The sequence below is a fragment of the Trichomycterus rosablanca genome, chromosome 3, assembly GCF_030014385.1.
Source record: "Trichomycterus rosablanca isolate fTriRos1 chromosome 3, fTriRos1.hap1, whole genome shotgun sequence".
Lineage (NCBI taxonomy): Eukaryota > Metazoa > Chordata > Actinopteri > Siluriformes > Trichomycteridae > Trichomycterus > Trichomycterus rosablanca.
In genome coordinates, this window is record NC_085990.1 from 56,183,122 (window position 1) to 56,195,763 (window position 12,642).

The window sequence follows — 12,642 nt, forward strand, 5'->3', positions numbered from 1 at the left end:
AAAAGAATGGACGCCTCACCCGTCACTCCAGTTTCCGTTCCACTCCTTTTGTCCCCAGGGGTTCAGGAGGCGCACCAGCTTCACCGATTCACCATTACTCAGCACCTGGTAAAGACACACAACACCTTTACTTACACGCTATAGCCAAAAGTATCTGGACACCTGATCATACACTTAAACAGTCCTTTTCCAAACTATGGCCATAACAGTCTACGCTCTTCTGAGAAGGCTTCCTGTAGTGTTTGTAAAATCAAGCGCTGATGTCAGATCAGGACTCCTGGCTCACTGTTGGCATTCCGATTCATCTTAGTGGTGTTCATTATTGGTTAAGGTCAAGCTGCTGTACAAGGTGAATCTAAAAAACCCAGCGCTCTCTCTCTGCATTTCCCATCATCCTACACAGACGAGGGCGTGTCTAAATCCTTAGCTCTCTTAAAATGCTCTTAATGGGGCGCCTTAATTCTGAGTGATGATCTGACTGAATGACGAGAGAGCGCCCGACGCCTCCTTAGCGCTGAGGGCAATCCCAGCATTCAGTGCGACACAACATTTCGGTGGACGAATATAATGCGGAGCAACCAACAGAGTTCCTTTCAAATGTAAATAAACTCTGATTGATGTGTAATTATACGAGTGTGGGTTTATTTGTAAATTGGGGCGTCAGGGACAGTTTAAGCGTTTTCGGTACACAGAGTTAGCTGGCGTGCTAGGGTCGGTTTGAACGTCCTGATGCTAACTGAGTTAGCTTAGTAAGCTAAAACTATGGTGATGTAAAGTAGAGCGTGTAAATAATCTGCCTCATGACTCCATGTGTTATTAGAATCCTCTCTACTGAGGAGCTGATCAGGTAGGTAGTGGGGAGCAGGGCGGGTCACCAGGTTCTCATGGATAATCATGGATGTGATTTTGATCCTTGACGTTACACTGAGTATAAATGATATCGAGTACAGTAGAGTGATAAACAGTTCACACTCACACTGAGGACGTCAGTAATGGTGTAGGCGTGTCCCTCCACGATGCCGTTGGGAAGCTCCGTGTTAGCAGAAGTGGCCTAAAAAACATGGGACACGTTAGAAATGTAGAAAACTGAACATGAACCAGGATTCAGACACAATCTGAGATGATCTAACGCTGAGATGTGATGCTAATTCACGCGCTGGGTGTGTGTCATGACGTGCAGAAGAAGAGGGTACAGGTACTGGACCGGCCCGCCTGCAGTCCTGACTTGTCCCCAATAGAGAATTTTGAAAGGAAAAATGTGACAACGACCCCCCGTACTGCTGCACATCTTAAGACGTGTTTGCAGGAAGAACGAGACAAAATAAAAGCTGAAACACTAAATCACTCGCTATCCTCGGTGCCAAAACCTCTTTTAAGTGGTGAAAAGGAACGACAACATTACAAAGTGGTAAATGCTTTACTGTTCCAACTTTTCTTGGAATGTGTTGCAGGTCTGAAATGCAGGAATGGATGTTTATTAATAAATGAAATGAAGTCGAGCAGATAAAAGATGAAATATTTCAGCTTCATCCTGTCTGATAAACGTCAAAGTCAGTGTAAGAAACTCTGTGTTTTTATTATTTACATTTTCCACACAGTCCCAACTGTTGTATTTGTGTGTTTACCCCGTGGGTAGGTTTGGTGTGTGTGTGTGTTTACCCCGTGGGTAGGTTTGGGGTGTGTGTGTGTGTGTTTACCCCGTGGGTAGGTTTGGTGTGTGTGTGTGTTTACCCCGTGGGTAGGTTTGGGGTGTGTGTGTGTGTGTTTACCCCGTGGGTAGGTTTGGTGTGTGTGTGTGTTTACCCCGTGGGTAGGTTTGGTGTGTGTGTGTGTGTTTACCCCGTGGGTAGGTTTGGTGTGTGTGTGTGTGTTTACCCCGTGGGTAGGTTTGGTGTGTGTGTGTGTGTTTACCCCGTGGGTAGGTTTGGTGTGTGTGTGTGTGTTTACCCCGTGGGTAGGTTTGGTGTGTGTGTTTACCCCGTGGGTAGGTTTGGTGTGTGTGTGTGTTTACCCCGTGGGTAGGTTTGGGGTGTGTGTGTGTGTGTTTACCCCGTGGGTAGGTTTGGTGTGTGTGTGTGTTTACCCCGTGGGTAGGTTTGGGGTGTGTGTGTGTGTGTTTACCCCGTGGGTAGGTTTGGTGTGTGTGTGTGTGTTTACCCCGTGGGTAGGTTTGGTGTGTGTGTGTGTTTACCCCGTGGGTAGGTTTGGTGTGTGTGTGTGTGTTTACCCCGTGGGTAGGTTTGGTGTGTGTGTGTGTGTGTTTACCCCGTGGGTAGGTTTGGGGTGTGTGTGTGTGTGTTTACCCCGTGGGTGGGTGTGGTATTTGTGTGTTTACCCCGTGTAGTGTTCCACAGCCCATGAGAGATCTGTGCTGAGCTGCTTGTCTCATCAGACCCCAGGGTTCGGGACGATCGGCCTCCAGTGTGAGTGTAATAAAAACTCCAGCGGTAAAATCACGCAGAGCCTCCGACACCAAACCACCACGTAGATCTGCATATGATCCACACACTCTACACACACACACACACACACACACACACACACACACACACACAGTGCAATGTGTTATTACTGATAAATAAATAACTTTATTTAGAATGTGCAAGTAGTGTGTTTTTAATACTATTATAAAGTGCTGAAATAATTAAATCACTGTAATATAATTATAGTCTATTATTATTATCATTATTATTATTTATTATTATTATTATTACAATTATTATTATTTGTTATAATTACTATTATTATTTATTATTACTATTATTATTGTTATTATTATTATTATTGTTATTATTAATTATTATTATTATTAAGCATAATTTATAATTATAATAATTATTATTAGTATTTAGAACTGTTATTATTACTACTAGGGATGTCCCGATCCAATCTCAAAGATCGGGATTGGGGCCAATCAAGGCATTTTTTAACTGATCGGTATCGGCTTTACTAAAGCCGATCCTAATCCCGATCTTTTGTTTTACGTCAGCGTGTCCGCTGTGTGGAAATAGTTTGAATTGGAAAGTGAAACAAGTCCAGCAGTGAAGTGTAATGTCTGCACTGTGAGCGTTTCTCGAGGCGGTGGGAGCAGAGCTGCGTTCATTACTGTAGAATTTTACTGTTTATATGGTGTGTGAGTCGAGGATCACTCCGGTTTACTAAACAACGTAGTGATGCACTCGCTTAATAAAGAAATAAATACACGGTATTTTCACATATTGTCGGGAGCAGAACACTTTATTAACTTCTTCTGTTACGGTACCGAATAGCCGACAGCTAGAGTCAAGCACGCTATTTCATATTCTATGGAAGCCCCAAAGGGTCAAAACACACTCACTTCGCATAGAAACGTCCATCAAACCATCGTCACAATACAAGCATTTTAAAAACTGGCTTTCCTTCATAACAAAAGAGCCTGTCCATTTTATTTTGGTATTCAGGTTTTACTGTAATGCTGTTAAGTAACTTTTTTTCTTATATTCAAGTTAAGCTGCTACACAGATTTCTGTTCATTTTTAGTGCATCACTGCATTAAACAGATTTTTTTTCTTCAAATGTAAAGTTTAAAGTAAAACTGTAATTATCTCAATCATTTTTATTGATTTTGTAAAAATACAAGAACATTAAGCCAATAGCTTGGATGCAGCATTTTTCCCTTCAGCACTGCAGAGCTATTCAGGTGTTAAACATGTATACTGGATTAATGTGAATAACTGTAATGTAGTTGAAGTGAGCACTGTGTGAACAGTATTATCTAGTTCTTATCTAGACAATATCTAGAAAATACAAGTATCGGTTTGAGACTCGGTATCGGATCGGGATCAAAATTAATAATCGTGATCGGTATCGGTAACAAAAAAACATGATCGGGACATCCCTAATTATTATTATTACATATTATTTATTATTATTATTGTTTTATTATTATTATTTAACATTAATTACTACTATTATTCTTATATATTATTTATTATCATTATTTATTTATCATTATTATTGTTATTATTTATTATCATTATTTATTATTATTTTTATTGTATTATTATTATTTTGTTAATATTTTTATAATTATTATTGTTTTTTATTTTTATTATAATTATAATTATTGTTATTATTATTGTTATTATTATTAATTATTATTATTATTATTATTATTATTATTATTATTATTATTCCTGTAATTATTATTATTATTATTATTATTATTATTATTATTATTATTATTATTATTATTATTATTAAACATTATTATCAGACTTACTTGGCGTAAGCTTTCTCCAGCAGTGCAGGCCAGAACTCGTTTCTAGTTTTGCAGTGAACAAAAATCAGCTTTCCATCGATCGTGGGTAATTTATCATCTATCACAACATCCACCCACTTTCCAAACCTCCAGAACTGTGAGGAAACATCACATCAGAGTTATAACAATAATCATTCAGTAGAGCAAAGTTCTGATTTCATTCTATTAATAATAAGACCACATCAGAATAAACAGTCAGAGCTCACGGTGGAGTTTCATCAGAACTAAAATGTACAGTCTGTTTCCTCACGCATCACATTTCACCCACATGTGAGGAGGCTGAACTTGATGATTATTATTTATTACTCTCTTTACTCTATTATGAACTATATTTGGCTAAAATTAGGTGTCTGGAGTGACCAGAACTTTACATTGCTGTTGTACATCAGTGATTGTTCTGTGGCTGAATGATAAACTTCTTTGATGAAATAATATAAAGCTCCACATGTATCTGTGTTCATCTGGATTTTCCTCCCTGTTTCACTTTTAAACTCTCAGTGTGTTTATATTATATTTCTGTTATTTTAAGTGTTTAAGTGTCAAAAACAACCTCATTATTTTACATGAGACTAAAATATCTGCAGCTCCACGGTACATGGACGCATTAACAGGTTCTCCAAACATCCTCTGGGAAGGCTTTCCACAAGGTGGCTCACAGTCTCCGCTCTAATTCATCCCAAAGCTGTTCTATCGGGTTGAGGTCAGGACTCTGTGCAGGCCAGTTAAACTCGCTCATCCACGTCTTTATGGAGTTTGTGCTTTGTGCACTGGTGCGCAGTCATGTTGGAACAGGAAGGGACCATCCCCAAACTGTTCCCACAAAGTCAGGAGCATGAAATTGTCCAGAATCTCTTGGTGTGCTGAAGCATTAAGAGTTCCTTCCACTGGAACTAAGGGGCCGAGCCCGACTGCTGAAAAACACCCCCACACCATAATCCCCCCTCCACCACACTCTACACTCGGCACAATACAGTCAGACAGGTACCGTTCTCCTGGCAACCACCAAACCCAGACTCGTCCATCAGATCTCCAGATGGAGAAGCGTGATCCGACACTCCAGAGAACACGTCTCCACTGTTCTAGAGTCCAGTAGCGGTGTGCTTTACACCATTGCGCTCGGTGATGTAAGGCTTGGATGCAGCTGCTCGACCATGGAAACCCGTTCCATGAAGCTCTACACACTGTTCTTCAGCTCATCTGAAGGCCACATGAAGTTTGGAGGTCTGTAGCGATCGACTCTGCAGAAAGTTGGTGACCTCTGTGCACTATGTTCCTCAGCATCCGCTGACCCCGCCCTGTCATTTTACGTGGTAACACTCGGTGGCTGAGCTGCTGTCGTTCCCAATCGCTTCCACTTTGTTATACCAGCACTGACAGTCGACTGTGGAATATTTAGTAGAGAGGAAATTTCACCACTGGACTTGTTGCACAGGTGGCATCACGGTACCAGGCTGGAATTCACTGAGCTCCTGAGAGCGACCCGTTCTTTCACTAATGTGTGTAGAAGCGTCTGCATGTCGAGGTGCTCGGTTTTATACACCTGTGGCCGTGGAGGTGATTGGAACACCTGAACTCAATCATTTATTGAGTCATGTTAGCCAACATGACAAGATGGTGCCGGTTCCTCCTGTACAACATCAGGAAGATTCGACCATTTCTCTCCAGGGAAGCTCCTCAGATTCTGGTCCAATCACTTGTAATCTCACGGTTGGATGGAGACTCCCTCCTGGCAGGAGCTCCAATGTCACCAACTAAACCCTTGCAGCTCATTCAAAATGCAGCTGCCCATCTGGTTTTTAACCAGCTCAAACACTGCCACATCACCCCACTGCTGCCTCATCATCACCCACTGCTGCCTCATCACCCCACTGCTGCCTCATCATCACCCACTGCTGCCTCATCACCCCACTGCTGCCTCATCATCACCCACTGCTGCCTCATCACCCCACTGCTGCCTCATCATCACCCACTGCTGCCTCATCACCCCACTGCTGCCTCATCATCACCCCACTGCTGCCTCATCTTCCCACTGCTGCCTTATCACCCCACTGCTGCCTCATCACCCACTGCTGCCTCATCATCACCCCACTGCTGCCTTATCACCCCACTGCTGCCTCATCATCACCCCACTGCTGCCTCATCACCCGACTGCTGCCTCATCACCCCACTGCTGCCTCATCATCACCCCACTGCTGCCTCATCATCACCCCACTGCTGCCACATCATCACCCCACTGCTGCCACATCACCACCCCACTGCTGCCTCATCATCACCCCACTGCTGCCACATCACCACCCCACTGCTGCCTCATCACCCCACTGCTGCCACATCATCACCACACTGCTGCCAGATTATCACCCCACTGCTGCCACATCATCACCCCACTGCTTCCACATCACCCCACTGCTGCCACATCATCACCCCACTGCTGCCACATCATCACCCCACTGCTGCCACACCATCACCCCACTGCTGCCTCATCATCACCCCACTGCTGCCACATCATCACCCCACTGCTGCCACATCATCACCCCACTGCTGCCACACCATCACCCCACTGCTGCCTCATCATCACCCCACTGCTGCCTCATCATCACCCCACTGCTGCCACATCATCACCCCACTGCTGCGTTCTCTGGCTTCCTGTAGCTGCACGCATTCGGTTTAAAACACTGATGCTCACCTACAAAGCCAAAAATGGACCAGCCCCAAGCTACCTTCGTGGTCTAATCAAACCCCGCTCTGTACCACGGAACCTCCGAGCCACAAGTCTCGCTCGACTTGATCCTCCACCCAGGACTAAAGGAAGACAAGCATCAAGGCTCCTTACATTTTCAGCATTTAGCAGACGCTTTTATCCAAAGCGACTTACACAATGAGCAATTGAGGGTTAAGGGCCTTGCTCAGAGACCCAACAGTGGCAACTTGGTGGTGGCGGGGCTTGAACAGGCAACCTTCTGTTTACTAGTCCAGTACCTTAACCACTGAGCTATCACTGGCTCTTCTCTGTACTGGCACCCAAGTGGTGGAATGAACTTCCTCTGTCTGTCCGAACATCTGAGTCTCTTGCTGTCTTTAAAAAATGATTAAAAACCTTCATCACCTTTTTACTAAACACTTAAGCTGACTTGTACTTATTTACTAACATTTTTCTTCCATTTTCCAAAAAAAAAACAAAAAAAAAAACACTTTGGTTCTAACAGGTTTCAGCAGATTTGTATCTTCGACTGTTTACTAAAACTTAAGAAATGAAATGTTTACTGTGGAAGCTCTTCTGTAAGTCGCTCTGGATAAGAGCGTCTGCTAAATGCAGAAAATGTAAATGTAAATGAATACTTTTGGCAATATATTGTACATAGTTGACGCGGACCAAGACCAGTAACCCAGAGTTCTACATCACCACTATGTATCTGGATGATACATGAATTGTGGAGATCTATTTGACCACGTGATGGTTTACGATGTTTAGTATAATAATAAAGAGAACAGATGAATAATTAATGACTGTTGCGCACTGATGGACTGATGTTCTCACCCGAAAATGAAATATTCCAGCGTAATCCTGGCTGAACGACTGGTTCTCAGGAATTATCTCAACCATGATGTCCTTCTGAAACGTGATTGCTCCGATCGCAGCCAGAAACCAGCAGTCTCCTAAAGTATACAAAATCCACGTAGAAGTGATGAAGAGATGTAGGTGTAGGCTTTTTATTTAATGTGAAACAGAAACCTGTAAACATTCTTTAAATATAAAGATGTTCTTATAGATGACTTAAACCCCCTTTGACAGGTAATATCACTCTTAGTGCTCTTGTACTGTAAACTCTGGTTTATTCTTCACATTACTGATTTTTTACCATCTCTACATTACCCATATCACCCATCCCAACTCACCAAGGTCTCCCTGAGCGAGGTCAAACCTGGACTCTCGTTCCACAATCAGATACGGATCTTCAACCATTTTCTGCAAAATGAAAACAAATTCAGTACAAATTCCATCATGGACTGCTCAAATTGTTCTTCTGCTAGCTACTCAGTCCATCAATGGTCTCAGTGCAAATTCCATCATGGACTTCTCAAATTGTTCTTCTGCTAGCTACTCAGTCCATCAATGGTCTCAGTGCAAATTCCATCATGGACTGCTCAAATTGTTCTTCTGCTAGCTACTCAGTCCATCAATGGTCTCAGTACAAAGTCCATCATGGACTGCTCAAATTGTTCTTCTGCTAGCTACTCAGTCCACCACTGATCTCAGTACAAATTCAATCATGGACTGCTCAAATTGTTCTTCTGCTAGCTACTCAGTCCATCAATGGTCTCAGTGCAAATTCCATCATGGACTGCCCAGCTACTCAGTCCACCACTGATCTACTTCATTTTACTTAAACATGTAAAAAGTTAAATAATAGTTACGTATTATTTAAATGTAAAGTTGAGGTGATACGTTTGCATGTTGATGGTCTTGTGTTGATGTCGATGTGTACAAAGTTCTACAATGATAAGCCAAAACATTAGGACCACCTGCCTAATGCTTTCAAAAGAGCTTTGGCCCGCTGATACATGGACCGCCCAAGATATCTGAAGGAGTCCTGTGCTAACTGGTACTAGGATGCTATCAGCAGGTCCTACATTGCATCCTGGAGTAGCTCTATATGGGTAACACAGGATTCATCAGACCAGGAGATCTTCCAGTTCTGATGCTTGATTGGCTCTTATAAAAGTACTGCAGGCCTCACTGTCCCAAGTCCAGCAAGCTTAACATCACCAAGGACGTCAGTCTTACAGAGCTGGTGAGCACCTTGTGACAGGGGTACCAGATGTAACTTTGCACCTGAGATATTAAGATGAACCCAATTGTGAACATTTAACAAGGAGATAAAAATTAACTAAACCCAGAAAATCAAACTGAAGCCGCAGCCAAAAGCTCATGAAGAGAAAACACAGATGTGTGTGTGTGTGTGTGTGTGTGTGTGTGTGTGTGTGTGTGTGTGTGTGTGTGTGTGTGTGTTAGCAGAAACACTCCACACGACAAAAATGTGAGGAAACCCTGGAAACTGTGGGACAGACTGGAGAAGAAACAAAAGAGTGGCGTCCAGGTGGGGGGGGGGGTGATATTCCACTAGCACACCAGTGTTGGGATTCTGAACTCCCCTGCTACCGGTCAGCTGGGCACCCCCAGACAAAGCCAGCCACTAGTCTGCTGGGTGGGAAAATAACTAAATTTTACATTTTAAATAACAAAATGTTTTTAAACATTTAAAATAACTACATTAAGATCTACTGTGTGGTCGAGGTGCTGGTGCTAAATGAATACAGAGGGAACAGTGTGTTCCTCAACACAGTGGTGTAGTGCATTCAGTGGATGAATTACATTAGGGAACTGGGAAACATGGCTGTTCCTTTTATTAATAATTAAAACTGAGAGTATGATGTCATAGTTATAACTGAGATTATGATGTCATAGTTGTAACTGAGAGTATGATGTCATAGTTATTACTGAGATTATGATGTCATAATTATAACTGATGTTATGATGTAATAATTATAACTGACATGATGTCATAAAATGAGATTATCTATGTCATAGTTGTAACAGATACGATGATGTTATAATTATAACTGAGATTATGATATAATAATTATAACAGATATGATGATGTCATGATTATAACTGGGATTATGATGTCATAATTACAACAGAGATTATGATGTCATGATTATAACTGGGATTATGATGTGATGATTATAACTGGGATTATGATGTGATGATTATAACTGGGATTATGATGTCATAATTACAACAGAGATTATGATGTTATAATTATAGCTGGGATTATGATATAATAATTATAACAGAGACTATGATGTCATGATTATAACTGGGATTATGATATAATAATTATAACAGAGATTATGATGTTATAATTATAACTGGGATTATGATGTCATGATTATAACTGGGATTATGTTGATATTTAATATCTGGTATTTGTTACTCACGGTTGGTCGTATCCACTCCACTCTCGCCATGGCATCATCATGCAGCAGGTTGGGACCGATGGAGCTCTCATTGGGAGGAAACGTCTCATCAACAAATCTCGCTTTATTTTTAACAAAATCTCTGCGCAGCTCCTCATAGTCCTGATCCAAAAACTTCTGAGGGTTAGAGGGAGTCCCGACCGTGTCCCTGCCATCAAGCTCGTCCTCTACAAGGTGAAGCATCATGGGATTTCTGTTTGCAGAAAAAAAAAATTGATAATTGTTTATTGGACTGATCTTACTAAACTATTACAGAACATGTAGAAAACAACGTTATTTAACAGCCACATCACTGTAAACAACTGTCCGTTTAGTTCCTGAAACTGTTTATTTACTGACTGAATCAGTCGTTCCTGATTTTATCAGCTCTGTTAAACACAAGCTTCACTTATCTGGAACAATACAGTACAAGTCAAGCAGCACAGTGAAGTTTCTACTGAAATACTTTAAGGAAATTCGGGGGGGGGGGGGGGGGGGGTAGTAGGTTATGGTGGTGACTGATACCCTGCAAAGAACTGTGTCCTGTCTGGGGTAACCACACTGCACTCAATAAAACTGGATCCACTGGGACCCTGAACAGAATAAAACAATGGTTATTGTGGGGGACGCAAGGCACACAGTAACACCCTGGACACACACACACACACACACACACACACACACACACACACACACACACACACACACATTTACCTACATGGCAATTCAGTGTCTCCAATTAACCTGACTGCATGTTTTTGTACTGTTGGGGGAAAATGGAGCACCCGGAGTAAACCCACACAGACACGGGGAGAACATGCAAACCCCCCCCCCCAACCCACTTAGCCACTGTGCCACCCTCAGTAACAATCAGTGATAAGAAATAACAATAATAATAATAATAATAATAATAATAATAATAATAATAATATTAATAATAACATACTAATAATAAAAGCAATAATAATAATAATAGTAATAATAATAATAAAAGCAATAATAATAATAATAATAATAATAATACTAATTATAATAAAAGCAATAATAATAAAAATAATAAAAGCAATAATAATAATATAATAATAATAATAAAAGCAATAATAACAATAATAATAATAATAATAAAAACATTAATAATAGTAATATCATACAAATAAAAAAACAATAATGATAATAAAAGCAATAATAATAATAATAAAAGCAATGATAATAATAATAATAATAATAAAAAACATTAATAATAATAATATCATACAAATAAAAAACAATAATAATAATAATAAAAGCAGTAATAATAATAATAAAAATAATAAAAGCAATAATAATAATAATAATAATAACAATGACAATAATAATATCATAGAAATAATATATAATAACAATAATAATAATAATCATATAAAAATAACAATAACAATAGTAATAATAATAAAAACATTAATGATAATAGTAATATCATACAAATAATAAAAGCAATAATTATAATAATCATATAAAAATAACAATAATAATATCAATATCAAAATAATGAAAGCAATAATAAAAACAATAACAATAACAATAAAATTTTTTTTTTAAATTTCTAAACGAAAAGTCATGCTATTACTAGATCAGTAGAAGTTTCCTCGGTGTTCATTTGTGGTTTGCTGAAGTGTTTGTTTGTTTGATTATTTTTGTTAGTGACTGAGCCACAGTAAACTACTTCAGCAGAGGCTACATTACAAAACGAAAAATTAATAAAAATACAGAGATAAATAATAATAAAACTGAGGAACGTTGTGAGGAATGAAGCTGCTTACCTGAAGGAGAAGGTTCCGTCTGAAGGTCTGAGGTGGAGAACGTTCTGAATATATCACGGTCACTCATTGTCCTGTAGAAACATGGAAACTCCTCCTGATTCCAGCGGCTCCGTTTACGTCTTTTGTAAGTGGCAGGACCAGTTTAACCAGTCCTGATGAGACTCGGGAGCCGTGTGACGTGATACCAGTGATATCAGATGTGTTTATTCATCAGGACATGAACAAGTTTAGTGTCTGGTGTTTAGGTTAAAACAAACATACATTCATCATCTGTTTAAAAATAAATATGTCTATTGTGTCTGGTGTTAGAGGGATTAAATCATGTACATGTCAGGTCACAGTCATGCTGGATGAGTGAAGGACCTTCCCTAAACTGTTGACGTAAAAAAGCATGTAATGAATCCTATGTAACAGGTTTATTTAAATAGAATGTTTTTATTATACCCTGAAACTGGACGTCAGTCGGTTCTGGGAGTGGTGTTGAGTTTTAAAGACGTTGAATTTCAAGGTATTTTCCCCCATAAG

General features: G+C 40.1%; 1 protein-coding gene across 1 annotated transcript in view; it reads right to left on the minus strand.

The window, feature by feature from the left end:
- LOC134310709 (calpain-2 catalytic subunit-like) overlaps positions 1-12,236 on the minus strand; it is a 22,107-nt gene extending 9,871 nt beyond the window's left edge. The window contains exons 1-8 of the mRNA XM_062992338.1: positions 12,118-12,236; positions 10,301-10,532; positions 8,195-8,264; positions 7,836-7,954; positions 4,262-4,395; positions 2,336-2,510; positions 977-1,051; positions 20-105 (exon numbers count right to left, since the gene is read on the minus strand). Coding sequence (XP_062848408.1) covers positions 20-105; positions 977-1,051; positions 2,336-2,510; positions 4,262-4,395; positions 7,836-7,954; positions 8,195-8,264; positions 10,301-10,525 — 884 coding nt within the window. The 5' untranslated portion in view covers positions 10,526-10,532; positions 12,118-12,236. The remainder of the gene's footprint in view (positions 1-19; positions 106-976; positions 1,052-2,335; positions 2,511-4,261; positions 4,396-7,835; positions 7,955-8,194; positions 8,265-10,300; positions 10,533-12,117) is intronic.
- Positions 12,237-12,642: the final 406 nt, after the last annotated feature.